Source organism: Trachemys scripta, chromosome 4 (genome assembly GCF_013100865.1).
Source record: "Trachemys scripta elegans isolate TJP31775 chromosome 4, CAS_Tse_1.0, whole genome shotgun sequence".
Lineage (NCBI taxonomy): Eukaryota > Metazoa > Chordata > Testudines > Emydidae > Trachemys > Trachemys scripta.
Genome location: NC_048301.1, coordinates 113,338,074 through 113,363,271, shown reverse-complemented (window position 1 = coordinate 113,363,271; position 25,198 = coordinate 113,338,074). Strand labels below are relative to the sequence as shown.

The following is a 25,198-nucleotide window of genomic DNA, read 5'->3' as shown; positions in this document are numbered from 1 at the left end:
TCTTCTTTTTCTAGTGAGTTAAGTGTGTCACTGAGAAGCTTAGCCTAAAACATGTACCTGGATCTTATAGGAAATTTCCACTTAGTGCCTCCTATGCAGAGTCACTTGGAGATGTGATGCGAGTATGGGTGAACACAGACCTATTGCTGATTTGAGGGCAGTTGGCTGTTTTGAGAATTGCATTAAGCAAGCTGGAAGAGCCTTTCCTGAGCAGCCCCAAAACACTGCTGGCTGCTGCCACCTTCACCTGGTAGCAGAGGCACATAGTAATAGACTCCTGCATTTGAATTGTATTTCCTTCTATTACTGTATCCTGCTTGCCTGCTTTTATTCTTTGCAAGATATTCTCCAAGATAAATTTCCCTCCCTTTCTTTCTTCAGACGCTAATGATTCGGGACTGGTGGATGTGTATGATCATCAGTGTAATGTTTGAATTTCTGGAGTATAGTCTGGAACATCAGCTTCCAAACTTCAGTGAATGTTGGTGGGATCATGTATGTACTGCATTCTGTATATCTTAAATGCTGAAAACAACTTGATTATCTGATCTATCTATGGCCCAAATAGACATCTAGCTGTAGTGATACTGTGCTACGGCACAGGATTGATGTAGCCGGTGAGCATTCATGTGCTATCTATCAGATGTAAATGTATTCAGTTGTATATGCACATGGAGGTGATTGAGTTTTAGCTCAGTGCCTACTTCCCCTTTTAATAACAGATTAAAAATGTGTGTTTGTTGCTTAGTACAAAACCCTTCCCTTGTTTTGATTGCCCAACTATCAGTTCATGTGTAAATACCTTTACTGACAATCATCTGTTCTGTGGAATGGTAGCCCTATAGTGCACAATTAGATGTCCGTCCATATTCTTGCATATGTTGTACCTTCCACACTAATCTATACTCAATGTACAAAAATGTTTGGATATGTCTTTCTGATGACAGTATAAATCACAATATTCGAAGATTGAGGAACACAGAAAATTACAGGCTTGTATATAGTGTGTATGTTTTTCTTTTTATCAGTTTCAAATGTGGGCTCAATGCAACTTGTGTTCAACTTCTCTCTTTTTTGGTGTATTTTGAATCTTTTATGAAAACCCATTTTTCTCTGTTCATCTGACGACAAACATAGGTGCTTTTTAAAAGACATTGCTACAGTACAGTAAATCTATCTTAACTAGGTCCCTTCTGTTGTGTTGAGAGTTCAAATTAGAAAGTCATCCCCAATGCCATTTAAATAGTTTGGTCTTGTAGTGCAGATGGGAGCATGCAATGTCTCAATTACGCTAAACTCCAAGATTTTGGTTTTGTCTATCAGTTGTAGCCATAGATGCCTTAGGATACTTAACACTTAGATTTTAAGGCCAGACGGCACTACTATAATCTAGTCTGGCTACCTTCACAACACGGGCCATACAGTTTGAAGTGTGACTTCATCTTTTGCATGATGCCATCAGACATAAGTGTTCAAAGTTTGCAACAAACTTCCCTAGATGTGATGCTATTTATCTATAGATTTTTTTTTTGCATAAATTAATTTTTTATGTAATGTCAACTCTTTGGGGAAAAGTACTTTCTTATTGTTAAAGCTGTAGCATTTTTTTTAATGTTCACTTTATCTTTTTAAACACAATGCTAAAGAAAGCAAAGAAAATATCTATTTGATCAATGGATAACAGTATTGGAAGCTGTCATAGTAGAACTAATGAAGTGAGCATCTCTCAAAGTTGCTATCAAGTTTAGAATTAAAAAAGCAGCCAATATTTCCAGCTCTGAGACCCCTTTCAGGAATTAATGCTCAACAGTAAATATAGGGCACGGGAGATATTAAGCTCTCCCATGAACTTTACATCCTGAACCTGGAGACAAATAATCCAGCTGGATATATAGGGAATGACAGGCTCAAGATCAAGAAACACCTTAAATACCAGGCACAGCAAAATCCAGTGCAACGCAACCTGGTAATACTCTTTATTTGGTGTGCTTTAAGATGTTCCCATCAGAGATAAGCAATGTGTGGAGCCACAACCATAATGAGCAGTGGGAGGTCAGTTTACTGTAATAGGACTGATATATCAAGAAGAGGGTTTACTCTTTCCCCTGTTTAAAAATCTGATGTCCATCAAATGCGTATCTAGGCAGCTAGACTTTCAGGAGGTATGAGGCATGTGTCCAAAGAATCTTAATATTGGATGAACTAGCTATTCTGTAAGAACTCACTCCTTTTGCATGAAAACATGTACCTGCACATAAAAGTATATAGTATTTCCATTTTATAGCCTTCACTAGACCATTAAGCTTCAGTTGTGTAGTTCTGCTGCTTAAATACTTTTTTTTTTCTCCTTTCAGTGGATAATGGACGTAATCCTATGCAATGGATTTGGGATTTATTGTGGAATGAAAACTTTGGGATGGCTTTCTTTGAAAACATATAAATGGCAAGGACTTTGGAACATTCCTACGTACAAGTATGCTACTTTAGAAAAATTTTCCATTACCAAAAGTAGCAGAACTCAAATGAGTTTTGGGATTTGACTTCAAATATACTAAAATACTGAACCATAGGTGACGTTTTATTTGATTTAAGGATTTAATTTGTATGCTCAAAACAAGAATCTGTAAACTAATTTTCTAAATAAACCTTATATGGGGAATTTTGTATGACTTTGTTCAGCTAACACTCTGAGTTTTAAAGGAACATCTTAAGGAAACCTGCTCACTTCTGTGAGAAGGAGGACTTTTGTTCTGTTGCCTTATTAGTATTATTGAGGCTTATGTTGGAAACATGTAAGGGCCTGTGTGATGAAACAGACTTATGTCATGAAGGAGCCAACTTGCTCTATTACAAAACCCAAAAGAACAACAGTTGCTTAATCTGACTTTCCTGAGTAGGCAGTAGGTTAAAATACTATCAGACTCTGGCTCCTATTAAGAACCAGCTTTAGCTTGAGACAACAATAAAACGCTAAGTTGCCATATAGCTATCTTAAGCCTCTCTCTGGCTCTAAAAGGAATGTCTTCTAACATGAGCTCGGATGCCAGCATTCTTGAAATGTACTGGTGGGTGCTGCTGTGCTCTTATTGTTTTCAGTTGCTTGAATTAGGTTGGCATTTAGAACTTTTTAAGCAGTGTTAAAGACAAGTTGAATTGCACACCCACAGATGTGTGTCACAAAGCTGTGACAACTCAGCGTTTCAGCCTATATTAACAGATAAAGGAGAGCTATATGACATTCAGACATTTCATCATTTCCCTGGTGTCTTCAGTGAAATTATTCTGATTATCATATCTGTAAATGAGCAGCTGGAGAGAGTTATAGTTTAAGGTATGGAAAAGACACGAGGTGGGGACTAGATAATTTAGGAAGTCTGACTTATTAAATGTAACAACATAATGGAAACCATATTAGCATCCTTTTTCTTTCCAGTTTTTCTGACCACATGTCTCAGGTGCCATTTTCTCATCAGTGATCAGAGTTTGGTGGTAAAACTGGCCTTTTTGGCTATATACCCATCTGCCGTAGAAGCAAGTTTAAGTGCCTGTAATACCAAGAGTTCCAGCATTGAAATGGTGGAGATCATGCTGCTTGTTCTGAGACTTGTATTTCATTAAAATCTGTGCATATATGATTGCGTAATTTGGGCAGTTAAAGGACATAGTGATTGTGTAACTGAAAAGTGTATTCAGTGAAGATTGAAGCATATGCAATAACTAGTGGGTTATTTTGTGACCACTGATGCTGAGTTAAATATTAATGTGAACTTTGTTTCATGTAATGAAAATACATCCTCCCATAATGGCATTTTCCACATTGACTGTGAAATCTAGAAATGGCAGAGTTATGTGGAAACCAGACACGTTTATAGATTAACCTGAAATAAATACAGACAGGAACTGTAGAATGCCTCAGCTCTGAATAGAAAATATTTTGTGAGCAAGGGTGTACTCTAACCTACTTAGGAGTGATCAGGTCAAGAACATTCAAAGCTTCAGTAGAGTTATACCACTATTTCTTCAACTCCTAAGTTTTAAAAATGTCCTTTGATAATAGTTATGCTCGAATACCATGCGCTACTGGCTCTGAATTAGCTTTTTGTAGGCTGCTCTTTCTTGATGACACCTAGGATAGGAGCTATCTACTTAGTGCAATGTCTCTGTAAATTTAGTTTTGTAAAAATTAAATAGATATGCTGTTTAGCAGGTTTTAAAATAAGAGTACATTGACTCACTGCGGCTTTCATATAAAAGTGGTTATATAAAAGTGGGTTTAATACGGGGGAATAGAGGGCACTTAGCTCAGTGCAGAAAAGTTTGGTGGCTTGAACCGATGCCTGATTTAAAAATTTTTTAAATGTGTTTGTAAAGATTGGATATTTTCTGTTCCTTAAAACTGGTGTAAGAGTGATGTGTGGTGACTTTTTTTCAGAGGTAAAATAAAGAGAATGGCTTTCCAGTTCACACCCTATAGCTGGGTCAAATTTGAGTGGAAGCCAGCATCCAGCCTGCGCAGATGGCTAGCAGTTTGTGGCATCATCTTTGTAGTAAGGAAACTTCTTTTTAAACTAACTGGTAAAATGACTTGTTTGCAGCACTCATAAATGTGTTAATGGGAATTTTGGTTTTGATTTCTGCCAATCCTGGCCGTACTATGTGAGACACCCTGGAATTGGGACTGTCTGTAAATAAATTGATTTTCAAAAATATTTTTAATCTTGATTACTAAGTGATATACTTCAATTCTAAGTAGTTTAACATGCATGCTAAGCATGATTCAATTAATAAATTGTGCTGCCCAAAATGCAGACTTCATATGAAAATATCCCTTTTGTTCCCCACTTCCAGGGGCGTATTATCAAATTAAAATTGGAAATCGCTTCAGACCAGAACCTTGGAGCTCAGCACTTCGGGCTCTGGGCACTATGGATCTAGAACACAGTGTTTTGGCTTAGGCCTATCTAACTAAAATATCAAAGAAAAGATAAGGGAACTAAACAATTGGATGTTCATACTGGACACTCAGTTTTGTCTAGCTCTGTTCTCCAGGGTATTTATGTATTGAATGGCAGCTTTTAAAGTTTCAGAGTAGCAGCCGTGTTAGTCTGTATCCACAAAAAGAACAGGAGTACTTGTGGCACCTTAGAGACTAACAAATTTATTTCAGCATAAGGTGTTTATCTCTGTCTGAGGGATTGCCTACAAGATCTCTATCAAGCATTCTTAAAACTACAATACCCACCTGCTGAAATGAAAAAACAGATTGACAGAGCCAGAAGAGTACCCAGAAGCCACCTAGTACAGGACAGGCCCAACAAAGAAAATAACAGAACTCCACTAGCCATCACCTTCAGCCCCCAACTAAAATCTCTCCAGTGCATCATCAAAGATCTACAGCCTATCCTGAAAGATGATCCCTCACTCTCACAGATCTTGGGAGACAGACCAGTCCTCACTTATAGAGAGCCTCCCAACCTGAAGCAAATACTCTCCAACAGCCGCACACCATACAACATAAACACTAACCCAGGAACCTATCCTTGCAACAAAGCCCGATGCCAACTCTGTCCACATATCTATTCAAGTGACACCATCATAGGACCTAATCACAACAGCCACGCCATCAGGGGCTCGTTCACCTGCACATCTACCAACGTGATATATGCCATCATGTGCCAGCAATGCCCCTCTACCATGTACATTGGCCAAACCAGACAGTCTCTATGCAAAAGAATAAATGGACACAAATCCGACATCAGGAATCATAACATTCAAAAAACAGTGGGAGAACACTTCAGCCTCTCTAACCACTCAGTGATAAACTTGAAGGTGACAATTTTGCAACAAAAAAACCTTAAAAAACAGACTCCAAAGAGAGACTGCCGAACTCGAATTAATATGCAAATTAGATACAATTAACTTAGGTTTAAACAGAGACTGGGAATGGTTGGGTCATTACACTAACTGAATCTTTTTCCCCATGTTAAGTTCTCCTCACACCTTCTATGGGTCATCTCGATTATCACTTCAAAGGGTTTTTTTCTTCTGCTGCTGATCGCTCATCTTAATTGATTGGCCTCTTACAATTGGTATGCATACTTCCACCTTTTCATGTTCTCTGTATGTATAAATATCTTCTGTCTGTGTGTTCCATTCTATGCATCCGAAGAAGTGAGCAGTAGCCCACGAAAGCTTATGCTGAAATAAATTTGTTAGTCTCTAAGGTGCCACAAGTACTCCTGTTCTTTTTAGGTATTAAATGTATTTATATCACTGTCCCAGAACAATCACATATCCAGAGTAAGTGGAGAAATACAAAAACGCAGCAGACTGAAATGCTTTTGATGCTTTCTCTAGATATTGGACTGTATTTTTTATTTATATATATAATGTATCTGTACATTTGATAAGCAGACTGTTCTAACAGCTGCTTAATCACTCTGTAAATTAGCAGAGGATGAATGATTGCTATGAAAATCTGATGGCATTTTTATTTTAAGGGTTGCCTAGCAAATTTTTCTAATCCAATTTGCTTTGTAGGGCATCTTAGATTGTTATGTATTCTAAATTCACTCTTATTGGAGAAGACAAATTTCAGGTTTGTGAAACTGTCCTTTTGGAGCAAGTAATGTATTACTTGTAATTAACAATTTGTGGGAGCACCTACAACATATGTTAGGCACTTTGCAAACACGTAGATGATAGTCAATTTGAATAAAAATTCAGACCACCAAACTTTCTGTAATACAAAATTTGTCTTGTATGTTAGATTCATATGCCACAATGGATTTGCTCAGATTGATACAATTTCTTTATGGAAGTTGAAGTAAACAGCAATATTAATAAAACATTCTGCATATCTATAAAAAGGTCCTGGAACCCAATATGAAAGTAACTTTCATGCACAATAAAAAAGAGCCAGCCATTAGTTGGCAGTGCCTATTGCTAAACCTGAAGAAGCTGTCAAGTTCATGTTAGTCTGGGGCAAACTCAAGTCATAGTGATTCTCTTGGCAAAAATAGCTTGCATCTGATTTGTGATTCTTAAACTAGCTTCATCTCGCAGATATACCTCAGATTTAATCATTACTTGCTAATATTTTTCATTATATATAATCTTTGGAGCAAGAAACATCCTTCGACTCAGTCTACCATAATTACTATAACTGAAGTGGCTCCACCTGTAGCGGTTCTTTCTGTCACTGGAAATTTCAGTTGATCTACAAACTCATGTTCTTTAGTAAATATTTAATTACTGCTGCTCAGTGAGATCTTGTCAGTGAAACTTGGGTAATTAGTGCCCAAAACTGGATCTGTTGCTTATGTTTCCTGGTATTTTGTGTGTATCTATAACACTGGTCTACAATTTTTGAGAAGTTGTCTGCTTCAGAGATAAAATGTGCTATTTATTATGTATTTTGATGTGCTGAATTCAAATATGACAATTAAAACAACTGATTGGCTACTGTTTCTAAGATATTTAGGTTTTTACATTTTATGTCTATGTATATTGTGTAGATAGTAGAGTTTTAATCATAAATTGTAAACCTAGGTCTTTTCATGTGTTTATGGTTGCTTTACATGATGATATTTCACCTGTCCAGTTTATGTAACACTTTAAAAATCAGCAAAAGGGTTATATAAATAAAATGTATTATGAAACAAAAGGCAAAAAACTATTATGTACATAGTTTAGTCCTATTCAGTGTCTACTCGGCGCTTCTTGGCTTGTCTCTTGTATTCATTAAATGGAGCATCTCTTGTCACTGTCCAGCAATAGTCTGCAAGCATTGATGGGCTCCATTTGCCCTGATAGCGTTTCTCCATTGTTGCAATGTCCTGGTGAAATCGCTCGCCGTGCTCGTCGCTCACTGCTCCGCAGTTCGGTGGAAAAATCTCTAGATGAGAGTGCAAAAAATGTATCTTTAGTGACATGTTGCAACCAAGGCTTTTGTATGCCTTGAGGATGTTTTCCACCAACAACCTGTAGTTGTCTGCCTTGCTGTTTCCAAGAAAATTTATTGCCACTAACTGGAAGGCTTTCCATGTCGTCTTTTCCTTGCCACGCAGTGCATGGTCAAATGCATCATCTCGAAGAAGTTCGCAAATCTGAGGACCAACAAAGACACCTTCCTTTATCTTAGCTTCACTTAACCTTGGAAATTTTCCACGGAGGTACTTGAAAGCTGCTTGTGTTTTGTCAATGGCCTTGACAAAGTTCTTCATCAGACCCAGCTTGATGTGTAAGGGTGGTAACAAAATCTTCCTTTATTCAACAAGTAGTGGATGCTGAACACTTTTCCTCCCAGGCTCCAATGACTGTCGGAGTGGCCAATCTTTCTTGATGTAGTGGGAATCTCTTGCACGACTATCCCATTCGCAGAGAAACAGCAGTACTTTGTGTATCCAGTCTGCAGACCAAGCAAGAGAGCAACAACCTTCAAATCGCCACAAAGCTGCCGCTGATGTTGGTCATAGTTTATGCACCTCAAAAGTTGTTTCATGTTGTCATAGGTTTCCTTCGTATGGACTGCATGACCAACTGGAATTGATGGCAAAACATTGCCATTATGCAGTAAAACAGCTTTAAGACTCGTCTTTGATGAATCAATGAACAGTCTCCACTCATCTGGATCGTGAACGATGTTGAGGGCTGCCATCACACCATCGATGTTGTTGCAGGCTTCAAGATTACCTTCCATGAAGAAGAATGGGACAAGATCCTTTTGACGGTCATGAAACATGGAAACCCTAACATCACCTGCCAGGAGATTCCACTGCTGTAGTCTGGAGCCCAACAGCTCTGCCTTACTCTTGGGTAGTTCCAAATCCCTGACAAGGTCATTCAGTTCACCTTGTGTTATGAGGTGTGGTTCAGAGAAGGAGGATGGGAGAAAATGTGGGTCCTGTGACATTCCTGGTTCAGGACCAGAAGTTTCATCCTCCTCGTCTGACTCAAGTGAGAATGATTCTGGTGCATTAGGAACCGGCAGTCCTTCTCTGTGGGGTACTGGGCGTATAGCTGATGGAAAGTTTGGATAATGCACAGTCCACTTTTTCTTCTTTGACACACCTTTCCCAACTGGAGGCACCATGCAGAAGTAACAATTGCTGGTATGATCTGTTGGCTCTCTCCAAATCATTGGCACTGCAAAAGGCATAGATTTCCTTTTCCTGTTCAACCACTGGCGAAGATTTGTTGCACAAGTGTTGCAGCATATGTGTGGGGCCCACCTCTTATCCTGATCTCCAATTCTGCAGCCAAAATAAAGGTGATAGGCTTTCTTAACCATAGTGGTTATACTGCGCTTTTGTGATGCAAAAGTCACTTCACCACAAACATAGCAGAACTTATCTGCACTGTTCACACAAGTACAAGGCATATCTGCTCACTTTGGCTAAACAGAAATGTGTTCCTTTGCAAAATCAAACACTGACAAATAAGAGAGCACGACACTGTATGATTTCTAGAGCTGATATAGGGCAATTTGTTCAGCAGAGTGATGTAAGCTTCATTATGATTGCATCATGCATGACTTCTAGGAATAACATGATGCAATGCCAGCTTCAGATTGCATCATTCATTGTTTTCGCTAGAAAGCGAGTACTGTCCAAACCCAGTCATAGATTTATTCATAGATCCAGACAAAGAGCTGTTTTAGTCATTTCTGGTTTAAATTGAGATACCTTCCCTTTATAACTCACTTATCCTCCGCCATTCCCAAGTCAAGGGTCGTATATACTGACCCAATAGCATATCTTGAAAACTAGAGCCAATCAACAATTTTAAGCATCATTTTCGTTCTCAGTGACCCAGAATTAGTAAAGTTTGACTACATTAATTTCAGAAGCATTTTGGCTGTAGAGCAGTGTAATCAGCCTTTTCAGTAGCCATGGGAAGGACAACTTTTATGCTTTTAGGATTCATTAGTGGTAGTTCTAAAACTATATAAATCACCAGATAAACTTGGTTAAAAATAGAATTAAGGTTGCTGCCACACTTCATTGGTGCCTCACCATGTGCCTTACAAAAACATTTTTTTTATTCTAATCGCTTCCATGCAGCCCCCCCATAAAACCCTTTAATGTTCTTAGGGCACCTGACAGGTGCTCATATCTTGGTGGAGGGCATAGCATGAGAGCTGGGATAGAGTAGAATGTTGTGGAACCAATGGCAATAACTTTAGCTCAAGCTTTAACCAAGTTTTGACCAAATCTCCCTTTTTTCAATGAGAGCAGCAAAGAGTCCTGTGGCACCTTATAGACTAACAGACGTATAGGAGCATGAGCTTTTGTGGGTGAATACCCACTTCTTCGAATGCATCCGAAGAAGTGGGTATTCACCCATGAAAGCTCATGCTCCTATACGTCTGTTATAAGGTGCCACAGGACTCTTTGCTGCTTTTACAGATCCAGACTAACACGGCTACCCCTTTGATTTTTTTTTTTTTCTTTTTTTTCAGTGAACGCAACATGAAATGGGAGAGCAAAGGAAGCTGAGGAAGCATGTATCCCCACTTTCCTTTTGACTCCTCTACTCCTGGCAGTCCTCTATAGTCTCATTCCCCATGCCCTCTCTAAAGACCTGCTGACTGAGTCAGGGCTGCTGAGATCGGAAGGGTCCGGGGGGGCGTTACCTCAGTCATAGTATGTGTGTGTGCAGGAGAAAGTGGTAAAGGTCCTTATGATGAACTATAGGAAGTTAGCTGAGTGAAGAGGGCAGGAAGCGCTAGTGCTTCTTGAACTTCTCCTTGGTCCCTCTGCTTCTGGCAGATTCTCCTCCTCTATCCCCCGCATGAGTCATGTGTAAGAACTCCCAGGAAGAGGAGGCTTGTTCCTGTGCTCCCTCAGACCTTTCTTAATAATTAATCTTGGGATGCTCATCTGGGCCTACAACCCCCTATTAGCTTTAATAGGCTCCCAAATTCTAGACTGAGGTCTTGGTCCTGTTGAAGTCAGCGGGAGTTTTCCATAGTCCTCCATAGTGGAGCCCGGTTTTCACCCCTAATCTGGAGATTAAGTACAACTGCCATTGCTTGGCATTTTCGACCATACTTCAAGATGTGACTGGAAGGTAGCGCTGCATAATTCAGAGCAAGTAGATAGGCATGTTTTCTCGTTGCTATTTGTGGGGCCCTCTCTGTACAAGTCTGAGTATACGTTTCTATTTTAGGAATAAATGTAAGGGGTGGGTGTGGTCCAGGCTTTACTCACTGAACCTTTTTAAATTAAATTATTAAAGTGTCCTTTTTTTCTCAGTTTTTATTGGCAGAGCTGAACACATTTTACTTGAAGTTTGTCCTGTGGATGCCACCAGAACACTACTTGGTCCTGTTACGACTTGTCTTCTTTGTCAATGTGGGAGGTGTGGGCATGAGGGAGATCTACGACTTCATGGATGACCCGTAAGCCAGTCGTTTTGTCTGTGTAATGTCAAGTTTTAATTGCTTTCTTTTTAGCCTTGCTGCAGTTTGTTGGTGCAAGTTACCGTAGAAGTGGATCAGCCTATTGGGGCAAAGAAGCCCAGCCCTCCACACTTGCTTTGTTTTCCACTGTGCACCTTGATTGTTAAACATATCCCCTCTTGTAGGCTACATGTGGTAGATAACAGGTGTCCGTATAGACCATTTTACATGGGCAATATTAAATTTCAGTTTTTCTTGAACAAAAAGTTACCATATTCTTTGAACATTTTAATTACCTGGAACACTTGTTTCATTTGTGCGAGGTGGCATTGAACTCCTTTCACATTTACAAGCCTGGTGCTACAGTCCTTAGACTTAGCTTCTAAGGACTGCATGGTCCAGCCCTAAACCCTTTTTCTTAAAGGTGCTTCTTGCTTCAGCGATCTTCCAACACTTTTCTGGTCCTCTGGAGCTTTTGCAGCACCACCTTGCAAATCCGAGGACCCTCTGGTGATGCATTTTAGGGCAAAGAGCCCCCTCCCCCACAACAGTGCAGGTACTAGGAACCTGTCAGATTGCTCCTATTTAAGCATCATATTTGTCGTATTCTAGCTTGCAGTAGCTGGGTACGGTTCCCAAGGGACCATACGCCAGCTGCAGATAGCAAGAGTTCAGTGCCCTCCAGCCACTCCCCTGCCCGTCACACACCACCTGCACCAGGAGCTGCAGGAGGGAGGCATAGAAGACAGTTACATCAGCCCTGCACATATTGAGCTGGTGGAGGCCCCAGTGAGGGATTTCTGGGTGACTTCTGCTCCTTTTCCACAGCCCGGCAGAACAAGGCAGAGACTGTCCCAAAGTATTGTGGGTGGTCTCTGAACTTTGTCCTTTTTGACATACGTTTGGTGCTCCAGCTGAGCCCCAGCAAGTTAGAGGCTCTAGCGCAGATGTCATGAGCAAGCTAGAAATTCCCAAGGCAGGTCGATCTATTTTTTAAAAGAACTGCTGAAGGAAGCATCGTAGTCTCCCTGACGTGTTCATTTCCCCCAACCTTATGTAGCTTTCTAGTTCCTGGTCTCTGCCATGCTGTTCCTCTTCCCCTCCACCTTGCCCCAGTAGCTCTGCCACTCTGTGCTGTGTTCCCCATGGTTGTTTCACTTAGCAGCTTGGGATGCACTCAGAATGGAAGACCATGGGAGGGCTGGGCAAAGAGAGGGAGCATGTAGGGGAGTGAACGCAGAATGAAGGAGAAATCAAGTAAAAATGTGAGAGCCTATCAGAGGAAACAGTTCGCCTATTCCTGATGAATGAAGAAAAATGCTATATTCTTTGTATGGTTTGCCTCTGCTATTTTACCAAAGAGACAGAGTGGGACAGTGTCAAAGGTAAAATTCAGTCATCTGTATTAGGGCTTGAGAGTGAAACTTTTGTTCTGATTTTTGTGTTGTGGGACACAGACAATCTTTAATTTAGAGATAGGAGCTGCTGGTAGAAGGCTTGAGGATTAGCTGTGAGGGGTGGGAAGGAAGAGGAGGGTCCCTAGAAAAGTGTAGTGGCAGTGTCTGTAGCTGTCATATAAACCAGGGGCAATCTTTTTGTTTCATTTGTACAGTGCCTAGCAGAGTGGGGTCCTGGTCCTTGACACGGGCGGCTAGGCTCTCTGGTAATATGGATAGTAATCCCACAGTTGTTTTGAAAGAACGTATACAGTAAGAAAGTGAATACAGAGAATTGTTGGCTGAGCTAGGTGAAGTGTGGCCATCTGCCTTCCAAAGCATGGTACTTGGCATTGTTTGGAATCAAATGGCTTTTTATTGTTAGATGTCTAATTTTTTAACAGGTTTTCTGAAATGTGTTCCTCATGGGCATGTAACCTGTGAGGTGGGAGATCCCAAAACTCAGGCTGCCCCCGGAGCCCAAATGTCTACTCCACAGTTAAACAGCCCCTTAACCCAAGCCCCTTCAGCCTGAGTCATAGGCCAACTGCAGGTTTTTAATTGCAGTGTAGACAGACCCACAGAGTTATTGCCTTGGCTTCTCCTTGTAAGTATTCAGAGGGTTTGCTTACAATCTTGAGTTTGGGTAGGGTTTAGTTTGAGTGTCACTGATTACTTCAGAGTTCACTAGCAATTCAAACGTACACAGTGTTGCAATTCCCCTTTTGTTTTCCTGGTACTTCATAAGGACTAATTCAAGGGGAGATTAAATACTGAGAATGTTTATGGTTGTAGATAGTTATGCCACCAAAAGCATTCTAGCGCCCTTCCCTCTTCCAGTGTCTTATTTTCTGATAGTAAGCATCTTCATTTTCAGTCCCTTAAGAGATGGTCAGATAGGACTAATTAGGTAGCCTTTGTTTGGAAGATAATAGGGCTCAGAATATAGATCAATCACATTGTTACTTAAAAGCATTAAGTACTGTATATAACAAAGTGTGGAATGTGGCTTAGTGTTCATAGAAGATGATCTGGAAGTCAGAGTTCCTCTGTTATAACTCCACTTTCACCATCGACTGTCTATGATCTTGACTTGGTCAGGTAATTGTTCACAGATCTATTGAAATGGAGATACTTGCCTACCTTATAAAGATATTGAGGATTAATTCATGTAACGTGTTCTCAGAACCTCTGAATGGGCTGTAATGGAGAACAAAGTATTCAGAGTTAGAGAGAAAATACTTTGGCATACCAATCTGTAGTATGTCCATACATCCATAGTAATGGTTAAGAGTAGACATTCACGCAAGTGGGTAAAGATGAAATACGTATTTCTATCCTCCCTCTTATTTTTATAAAGGTATTGTCCATTGTACATCTGCTACTAAAATACTAATCACTTAATGTCTCTATTTCAGGAAGTTCCATAAGAAGTTGGGTCAACAGGCCTGGCTAGTTGCTGCTATCACAGTCACAGAGTTTCTGATTGTTGTGAAGTACGACCCTTACACCCTAATGCTGTCCCTTCCTTTCTACATTACCCAGTGCTGGATACTTGGAATCATACTTGTGCTCACCTGGACAATATGGCGCTTTTTCATTCGGTAAGCAAAGGTGATAGAGCTCAGATTCCAGTGAGCACCAGTGCGCCAAGACCTGGCTTAACCAGCCCATGTGAACAGTAGCTTATTGTAGAACAAAAGACTTTCAAAGTGTATCTTTTAAAAACTCTATATAATTTTGAGTTTCCAGGGGGAACACATCTCACCAACAGCCTATTGAAGGTGTACAATATAAAGTCTGTTTGGGAGACTTGATTAGGTAGTCTTCAATGCATAATATCCACAATGCTTGACTCTGTTTAGTATAATTTAAATATAAATGTAACCAGAATCCTGACAACCAACTTATAACTACTTGTTTTAAAGAACTTAGCCAGAAATCTGAAAGCTAGTCTGAGAGCCTCACACATTGGTGTATACTTTTGAAGTGAAGGCCAACTGTATACGTCAGATGCTCAGTATGCCATGGCCACAGCTGTCACAAGTCATTAGGGATTTTGGGTGCCCATTTGAGACACCTTTAAAGAAACCCAGTTTTCAGAAAGTACTGAATAACCCCCTCTGAAAATCAGGCCTCGTTAAGACTTTTCTCAAGTTGGGCACCAAATTCACTGGTGACATTTGAAAACGTTGGCCTATATTTTTAGACCATCTAGCTCTGTTTCTAAAGCTACTTTCTGACACTAATGTCTTTTAAGGCTACATACATGCCAAACTGGAATTATTTTCAAAGCCTTATTTGAATGATCAGATTGAAAATATTGTCTGAAATCTAAGTGATGAGACCCACATTGTCAAAATGCAAATGTGGCTCATGATTTTTAGGCAACTTCATAATAATAATAAAAAAGAATTATGTATGGTGACCAACCACTGGAAATTTCAGCCCGAAAATAATTTTGAGAAAATAGCTGAATAAGCTACTGAAAGTAGCGGATCAGTTGAAAAATACAATCTCAATCTGGATGAAAAACTTTAGTAATAAATACCCAAGATATTTACCCAGACTGTATGTACATACATGCTACAGATGCAAAATATATTGTATATAACATAGCGGGAGTGTAGTTGTAAAGATGGTGGGTGGGAGATGTAACATTTCCAGGATGACAAACATATATCTTTGACAATCACAGCAGGTGCATACGCATGATCTATTGATTTTATATGCTCTTGGCCACTTGCCTAGATAGCAGGGCCCCTTTCAAAAGGTTACATCGTTCTCACTAGAGTGCAGAAGGTAACCCAAGCCAAACTGCTTGTGAGCATGATGTGCACTTCCCTGAGTATCTACCACAGGGGCAGGAATTCTCTTCTCCCTGCTAAAATATCTTAATACAGAAGAGAGACCGAGTAGTTCATAAGCACTTCCGGCAGCCAAATAGGATGCGTTACTGTGTGTGCCTGAAAACGGATTTTTTTCAACATGTTGTCAGGAGACAAATGCATGGCATGTATTTTCTCCATGGGACTAACTCTAGTATTGTCACTTTGGAAATAAACAGCTGAAGGTGCATAACTCCAACTGCCTTCCCGGTAAAGTGCTCTGTCAGGGGAAATGAAGATGGTAACAAAAGTCAAAGTTAAATAGACCAAGAGAGAGGGGACCAAAGGTGAATATGCGTTATAAGTAAGGTTACGTTTTAGTCACTGGTAATTTTAGTAAGTCATGGACAGGTCCTGTGACGGTAAACATAAATTCACGGGCCCGTGACTTGTCCATTGCTTTTACTAAAAATACCACCATGACTAAAATGTGGGCAGGGGCTGCAGGCGCTCTGGGGGCGCTGCGGGTGCTGACCTGGGCCCTCTGCTGGTGTTGCGGGGGTAGCGGGGGGACGGACTGTGGCATGGGATCCCTGCTGGTGCTGGTGGGGGAGGGTTGGCAGGGCTGGCAGGGGCTTCCTATCCAGCTCTGCATCCCTGCAGCTCCTAGGCGGTGGAGGGGCCAGGGCAGGGGCTCTGCTGCTCCTGCCACATGCGCTGGCTGCCGCAGCTCCCATTGGCTGGGAATCGCAGCCAATGGGAGCTGCAGGGGGCGGGACCTGAGGGCATGGGCAGCGCATGACATGGAGCCTCCTCACCCAACCCTCCCCCGCCCCCCCCGGCACCTCCGCCACCTAAGAGCTGAAAGGCCATGCCCATGGGAGCTGGGAAGCCCCCCACCCCGAGATAAATGCCCCCCGCATCCTCCAGCCCTGAGCCCCCTCTCACACACCCAAACTACTGCTGCTGGCCTCGGGCAGCCCCTGAACCAGCACCAGCTGCTGCAGAAGTCACGGAGGTCATGGAAAGTCTGGGAATCCATGACTTCGGTTACAGACTCACAGCCTTCGTTATAAGAAGTGTGCTGTTATCCAGGTTGAGAGTTTTCCCTAATTTCCTGACACACAATCTAAATATGCACGCTCAGTTTGGACACTACTCGAGGGCGATGGCACCTCTGTGTGAAGAAATAGAAGATGTGCCTTCCTCTTCTATAATCAGTAAGTGGGTGTGGTCAAAGGAATGAGACCAGCCTATGAGTCGGGTCCTGCATGGCAGCTTCCCCGCTACATTTGTGTAGAATGCAGCCTGTGTTCATTATACTTCTGGGCATGGTGGTAACTATTTGTAAGTACTAGCACTAAATGTAAATAAACTTTTTTCATCAACTGAATCTGTACCCTTTCTTACAGGATAAAGGAAGTCCATACAAACTTAGTGCTGTAGTATTAATCAAAATGAGCCAAATTATCTGTGTCATAATGACACCAGGATGTATTTATCCAATTGTTTTGATTGTAAATCTAAGCGGAAATGCTTGTTTAAGTCAATACTATCAATCTTGTTTTGTTTTTAGTGACATTACCTTGCGGTGTAAGGAGATAAGACGACAACAGCAAGAGCACAAATCTGAAAAGGACAAATGCTTAAGCAACGGTGATAGACATTCTCCAGTACCAGATGAACAAAACGGGAACAAACTGAGGGAAAGAAAATTTTGAACCCGAACAACAGACTAAGGACTAAGAGAGCAACCTGTGAAAGTCAGCTTGTTTGACATGAGACTCAACCTTATTCTACCTAGAAAACTTCCATTGTTTACCCACGTCTGAAAATCATCTGGGGAAAGATGTCACCATGACCCCCTTCTAGTCAAAGTTGGAGAAAGACTACAATAGATAGAAGTCAAACCTACACTACTGAAAAAGAAAGGATCTTTGCGTGTGTGTTTTATAAATGTCTGTTCCTTGCAAAATCAAGGATTTAGGGGTTTTAAATTAAATGCAAAGGGAATCCAGTGATCCTATTTCCAGTGACCCATGATATTTCAGTTTTGACACTGTTTGGTGGGCCATTAGGAACACTCATTTTATGGACTAAATATACGTGGCACTGAACAATTTTGTATTTCTGCTGAAACTACCTTGAGCTGTGATGTAATATATGTAACGTTGGTTCCATCCACCTATTAACAGAAGTTCAGGGACAGAACTGCAGCAAGATAAACTTAGTGATGTGACTGGAGCGCGTGAACAAGTTGCATCACTTGCACAGCATATAATACAGTACACAATTGTTACATCCCCTGCAATGCTGGGGTTTACTGCCTTTCTCAAAGCTGATTTACATTACCATGGTGCAACCTATGACTGTGTTTCATACTACATCATAGCACTGATTATACAGAAAACCTCTCCTTTTGGTTCATTTTTATCCAGGTCATCTCTCAACATAATCGAAGTTTAGGTCAGAACTTTAACCTCCACTGCCTAATGGAGTAAAGTGTATAACAGACAGAAAACTGGTAGTTAATTCCATCGAAGTCTTAAGTTATTTGCCTTATACTTAAAGCATTATTTTTCTTTGCTTGCCAAGACAGCTGCATTCTTTGCTTCCGCTTTGAAGGCAGGTCAAGTTCTGCCATCCTTCAGAGTTACCCTATTCCTCCCAGTGCTAGGTCTGAGCTTTTAGCAACCGTAAACCAACTGGAAAATGTGCATTCTGCCGGCCACTTGCACAATACATAGACACTAAATGCTTTGCTGTCTTAGCTGATGAAAGAATAGGGTTGACTTGATCACTTGTGGCCCTTTCCTGAGTGATGAGAGAGAACCTGCTGTCCAAGCTAGCTGGCATTCTTGCCAGTGACTCAGTGTCTCATAACACTTAAAAACTGACATTTCTAATATCACTGCTCCTAAAACGTAGTGGCCGCAGTAGAACATCAACTTGTCCCATATTGTCCTAGATGCAGGCCCCTGTAATGTAACAAACTCAGAACTTTAACGAACATAACTTTTCTAAAAATACAGAAGTCTTATCTGGCTATTAATCACATTATACACTACTTTTGAGAGAAGCTTATTTATACAGAAGAAAATAATATAAATACGAAAACAGAGTAAAAGCTCAGAATTTCCAAACAGCTTTACCCCAAACGTTCAACGGGAGCTGGAGACTCACAAGCCAAAGCTGCTGGCTGCAGCAAAGCACAAATCTTTGACCCATTTGGGGCTCATACTTGAATGGTAAGCAAAATCCGTGTCTCTCCCGTGTTGATAGTGACACAGATACTTTTAAACAATGCGCAACAGAGTAGAATTTAATTAAAAATTCTACAGTATGAGTGCACCTAAAAAGCTCAACAAATGAAGCAGAGTTTCAGAGCAAAGGAGGCAGGATCGATGGAGTATGGTGGCTGCCCTTCATGATGATGATCAGTAAATTGAGGGGAGGTTGATCAGTCTGAGGGGTCATATGAGGCTTCTTCCTTGATTGTGCATAATGTACTATTGTGAGCCATTAAATGGCTGCTGTTAAACTTTAGGATTTATCTGCTGTAATGTGGTGGTGAATGCTATGGCTGTGTAACTAGATGTTAACAAACTCTTAAATGGGCAGAGGCTGAGTTGAGCAAATCATTTATTTTTAAGCCTTTTTCCACCCTCAAGTATTAATTTTACACATTCACATTTATTCATACCAACTATTGACCGACTGTTAGTAGGTAGTACTAGTGTACATGTGCTAATGTGGTCCCAGCTGAGCAAGGCTCAGATGTGTATCTTTTCACATCTGTTTGTGCTAGTTCACACCATTGTCCCTTTTCTGACTTGTCTTTGGGTGCGTAAACATTCCCATTTTGGTTTTGTGATTCTGGCAGGTGGAATGGGGAGAACTTGGCATTTTACTCTTTGTCCCCTGAGGACTCTGATATGCAAATTTGAAGGAATTATGGGAAATGCCCATTTCCTAATTCCAAAGCTGGTGTACTAGACAAAACATTAATTTGTGTCTCTCTACGTTCACTTCAACATGGAGCTTTTAAAGTTACAGGCTGGATAACTGAACAAATAAAATATTTGCTGGTGTATTCTTGGGTACAACCTGTCTGTGTGGTTTACTTTCACACTACCTATGGTAGGTATGGCGTTGCATGGCTAATAGGACATCCTATGCATTCCTATGAGCAGAAAGCACCATTGGATTGCCACTGCATGTAACGGGATTTTGGACAAGTGGCCCTTAGCGTAACAAATTTGTCCAGATGTTCATGGCCACATTCCATGTGGCAGTCCCCTCCCCTTCCCTGAAAAGTAACTATCTTTGAATGAAATGGCTCTGAATTAAAAGATCTTAATCATAAAGTAAAACAACTTGGGTTATTCTAAACTTACTAAAATTATGTCATGTTCTTATTGCTTCCCTTGTGGGGATGTTTTGCATTGCTGGTGAGCTCTGGCCATTGAAGTCTAACTTGTTTTTAGGAATCCCTTATAAAGTATGATTCCATGCACCAGTCTAAGGGCTGTGCTCTAGAAGCATGCAAGATTTCAAAGGAGCTGGTATGTGGAGAGAAGGAGAGCTGCTAGGCCCTACTGAGAAGTCCACTAATGGTAAGTGGGACATGAAGTAAGGAAGGTTGTTTGCCCCTATGAAGATATGAAGGGAAAGTATCAACCACCTCCTGCCTTGTACATCCTTGTCTTATCCCATATCTTCTCACCTTAGTTTGATGGTCCCTTGTACAACTCTGTTAGCTTTCTGAGAACCTACGTATGTGTTTTTCCTGGTCTAATCCTGCACTGAGATTTGTCCTGGAAATTAGATATGTAGGATAAACTGTCTCCAGAAGGGAAAGAATGTAGGGTAAATAACAGCAAGGTTGGGTGGGTGCAAAAAACATGTTCAGCCCATGTTAGTGTTACTGAATAATGTGCCAGCTGGGATGTGATGACTACCTGGCAGTACTGGCAAGACTTTCCCATTCACAACTCTTGCCTTGGAAGTGTGCCAGCAAAGGAAAACGCTGGTTGGGGTGCCACTTTTCACTCCTAAATTCTAACCTGGCTCAGACGTTAATCTAGACACCTTATAACTGAACGTGCTCTTGTAAATATCTGCTTGTTGGCCATCAACTGAGAGGTTCATTGGTATGCGCTGCCTCCCTGTCAGTGCGGAATTGAGGCCTGATCACCAGAAACCTATAAATGGAATCTTTTTTTGTAACTTTTCTCTGGCTCTCCTCCGATTTAAGATCTCTTATTAAACTTGAATAACGAATATATTGCTAACTACAGTGCCATTCTGTCTCCTAGTGCCCCAGCCATTCTTGGGTTGGCATAGATACGCTGCCAGTTTAATCTTTTCAAGCTTCTTAAACCTCCAAGGATACTGATGTAAAGACAAGGTAATATGTAGTAACAACACATAGATGCTGTTTGCCCCTGAATTCCTGCTTTAGTGACGCTCCCATTAAAATATACACTCTGAAAAATTAATTGTAGTTTATGCACCATGCTGAAAACTTAATTTGTAGCTTAGAGCCCAGCCAAGGGTGTGTGGGACAACAGGTTTGTGCCCTAAAGAGTTTGCAATCTAGATAGACATGTGGAGATAATGGGGCAGGAGGATTTAAATAACTGACACCAGCATTCCTGGACTATTAGTGAACTTAACTGGCAAGAGGTTTCATAGCGTGCCTCATCTCTGTCTCATTTGTACATTACAAACCTAGGGTTACCAACCCATGTATAAAATGAGCTAGGGCTTTCCCTTCTCTTTGAGGCATTCTTTTAGTTTAAACCTACCTGCTGCTTTGGCACTTCTGTTCTGGTTAATTTCAGCCCAGGAGGCGTGCTTGTGTCTGAAGCTTTTGGTTTATTCCCTAAGCCTGTTTACAGTGCGTCATGCTGCATCCAGATGAGTGATCATCCCTGGCTACATAGTGAGGGGAGGTAAAGAAATTGCCTTTCACCATGGATCTAGACAAGGTCATACGAGAAGGTACCAGCAACCCCACTCCTATGCTGTGGGGAGGAAGTGGAGGAAAGAGCTTGCACTTGTAGTACCTTTTATTCAAAGATTTCATCACTCCTCTCTCACAGAGGTCTTGCTAAGTAATCCATCTGCCTCCCACCCCCTTAAGAGTGAGGTAAAGTAAGGTGTCAAGAGACAAAGTCAGTTGCCATTGAGAACAGATGCCCTGTCTTAGCTCTAACCACTAACGGCAGGATTCCAAAGGGTTGCCATTTAGATACACGTGTGTGGCTTATTTTTGCTCTTAGCCATTAGAGTGGTCCTAGAACGTTGTATCTTGTAAGATGCTGAGGACATCTAGGAAGAGGGAAGGCAACTACAAGAGAGTGCACTTCTCAAAATTCTATCTTCACCCTACCCCTTTCAGTTTGGCCTCCGTGCACATTCTCCAAGGTGCAATCCACTCAGCTCCAGTTTGAGCTTTCAAATCTACTCCCTACTTAATAGGTCAAGGAGAAGCGGGCTAGGAATGAGCTTCCAGAGGGGCAGGGTGGATTCAGTGTGAAGATCTTGGAAGTGTTATACCTGTACAATACACCCTCCCCTCCACGACTTTAGAGGAGGTGAGTAAACAAGGATTAATTCTGGTAAGAAACTTCTTCCTCCCCTCCTAAAAGAGAGAGGGTTGCCTGGGGGAGACCTGTGCTCAGTTTCCACTCAGTCTCTCACTCCAACCTGCTTGACTTGTGAGAGTGGGTTGAAGGTAATAGGGCAGGAAGGGATGCATTCAGTCATTCAACGGTTTTCCCTTTGTCCGTTTAAAGAGCAAAGGTGACTTCTCAGAGTGCAAGGAGGCTGCTGGCTGTACTACTGCAGCTGGAACATGCAGGGGAGAGATCAAACAGGGCTCTGAGTCATCAGGGCCAGAGTGCAGATATGCTGCCTACATCCAGTCCAGCTGTGATTCTTCCCCTTCCCGTCCCCAGGCGTTGCTGTGGTTCCCTAGCCCTAAACACAGAACTCCTTCCCTTGTATCCTTGGGCCTGTGCAGCTTCTCTTTAGAGAGTCCCGTTCTGTTTTGTATAAGAGTTGTCATTCCTGTGATCTACTATTGAATAACAGGCTTGCTTTTCCCGGTGCTAGCCCCAGCATTTCCTCTGAAGTAGCAGGGCCAAGGTAGATATTTTGGTGCACATGCCTGCTGGCTGGATCCTATATCTGCCAATTTTTCAAGTGCTCAACACCTCCAATGGGCCCAGATCTTCAAAACTGTTCAGCATTCAGCAGTTCTCGTATATTGAGAATGGGCTCTGGGCTCCTACAAGCTCTAGTCCACGCCCTTAAACAAACATGCCCAGACTCATAGTGTGGTTTCCTTTCTTGTTTGTTTCTCCTGAGATCTGAGTGTTGAGGAAAGGAACTGAACTGACAGCCTAGGAGCCTGAAGCTGCCTAAGTAGCCAAAGAACAGGTGCACCAAAGGAACCATCTGTGCAATATTCCCCCTCCCCCCACAAAGTGGCCACGTCTGTGTCAAGCTACAGTGTCCACCTTTTGGGGGGAAGCTAATTCTCTGTAGTGTGAGATTGCTAACCAGGGTGCCAGTAGCAGTGGATGGGGTATTTAATATATAGACATCTGTCCACTGGGAATTGAACTGAGGTCACCCAGATCACTTCACCCAGGCCACTGAGCAGCTATCAGATGATTAGTTTAATTAACTAGTGACATCCTCTGGATGCATTACAAGGAGAGGCTTGCCGGGCGGATTGGCAATTATGTTATAGGCTGAATAACAGAGTTGACATTTCTGTCACGCAAGGCCGTCTGCAAGACAATAAGTGACCTAAAAATCAACTCTGGTACTGTAGTGCCCAAATTTAATTAAAACCATAGGAAATCAAACATCAGCTGGTGTTTAGATGGGCTGCTTGAGGTTGTCTGTCGGGGGTGAGGGGTTTTGTAGTGTTGTACATAATACTGAGGGTTTAAGTTTCTTTCTAAAATGCTCTGGGCTGGCACCAACTGTCCATTCAAATAAGGCATGCAGCTTAATTCCCCTTGTCAAGTGCTTTGGGAGCTATGGGTGAAAAGCGCTACGTCAGAGCTCGGAGGTAGCATTAGTAATCGGGCCATCTTCGTCAGCACCCAAACCTCTTTCCAGATGTTGTCAGGTCTCCTGTGCTCATCTGTTACTTTTTCCATTAAATATTTTACTTAGTTCTGGTATCAACCTGAAGCTTCATCATCATGGTTATGTAAGGCCTTGCCTAAACCCAGTTTGTTTTATAATCCCTAGCTTTTATAGTCTTCCTCAGCAGTCGATCTCAGTGATTTTTCAGCATCATTATCCTCATTTTACAGATGGGGAAACTGAGATAAAGGGAGAGAAGTGCCTTGCCCAAGGTCACCCAACAGGCTAAGCCAAGAGGAGAATTCTGGTCACCTGAATTCCAGCCAAGTGCTCTATCCACTAGGAAACACTGCCTCCCTAAACTGCTTTAAACTAGGGCAACCGCCTTTGTATCAGTTTAAATCTATTCTATTGATTTAACTTGTATCTGTGAATGTACTCACACAAGGTAAACTGCTATAAACCAGGTTCAAACCCCCTAGAGCAGTGTCTATACAGTGCTCCAATTTAACCAACTCCCTTTAAAATAACACCTTTCATTAAACCAGTGCAACTTTGGGTGTAGAGCGGGCCTTACTAAGAAACACCGCTTCCCCATACTTATGCAACTACAGTTGTTTTTTTTTAAGAGACACTCTTCAGTGATACCTTTGGTTCTGTGTCTGTACAGTACGGTGGGGTCCTGGTCTGTGACGAGGGCACCTAAGAATTACAATAATCCAAATAAACATCTGGGGCTCCTGGATATTACAATAATACAAATTCAGGATACTATCAGGAGAGGAGCAGTTGTTAGAAATGCTATTTTTAGGAGTAACTTTTCTAAGAGGCTACTAAAAATATGTTGCATAGAGGCTATGCAACCAGCTTGAAGCAGTGAAAATGGGTCCAGCTGTGGCTGTAGATCAGTGCTCTTAGCCACACGAGGGTGCTAGTGTAACAGGAGTGAGGAGGCTCTGAGTAGCACAGTAAAGGACCCTTTTCAATAAGTGTAAATTCAAAAGCACTAGTGTAAGATCTGTTCATTATACAAATTAGGTTTCGAATCAGTTGTACATAATGAGACCAGGTCCACAGGCTGCAGAGTCTGGCCCATGAGCTAGCCTGTAGGTCCTAGGGAGCTTCATTTATTTCGAGCATGGCCTGGGATCTGCTGAAATCCAGAGCTTAAAATCTTTTCCTGAAGCCAGGCTCTGTTAGGAGAATGGAGAGGATAAATTGCTACAACTAATTTATTAGGTGAATTTAGCCTCCTGCCTGTGCAATGTCCTTGAGCATATTGTGATTCCCTTCCACTTATTAGATACACTTCTCTGAATTCCACACACACCCCTCCCCCCCGGCCATGAATTGGTTGCAAAGTGTTTGCTGTGACTATGTGAAGCTAAGTGTGATTGGGGGGTGGAGGGGATTGGTTG

General features: G+C 41.6%; 1 protein-coding gene across 4 annotated transcripts in view; it reads left to right on the top strand.

Moving 5' to 3' along the window:
• The window catches only part of PTDSS2 (phosphatidylserine synthase 2), a 71,975-nt gene extending 52,204 nt beyond the window's left edge, over window positions 1-19,771 (top strand). For all 4 annotated transcript variants that reach the window (XM_034770460.1, XM_034770461.1, XM_034770463.1 and 1 more), the window contains 6 exons: window positions 382-495; window positions 2,355-2,473; window positions 4,433-4,547; window positions 11,259-11,404; window positions 14,259-14,444; window positions 17,245-19,771. In XM_034770460.1, the coding sequence (XP_034626351.1) occupies window positions 382-495; window positions 2,355-2,473; window positions 4,433-4,547; window positions 11,259-11,404; window positions 14,259-14,444; window positions 17,245-17,389 (825 nt within the window). In that variant the 3' untranslated portion in view covers window positions 17,390-19,771. The remainder of the gene's footprint in view (window positions 1-381; window positions 496-2,354; window positions 2,474-4,432; window positions 4,548-11,258; window positions 11,405-14,258; window positions 14,445-17,244) is intronic.
• Window positions 19,772-25,198: the final 5,427 nt, after the last annotated feature.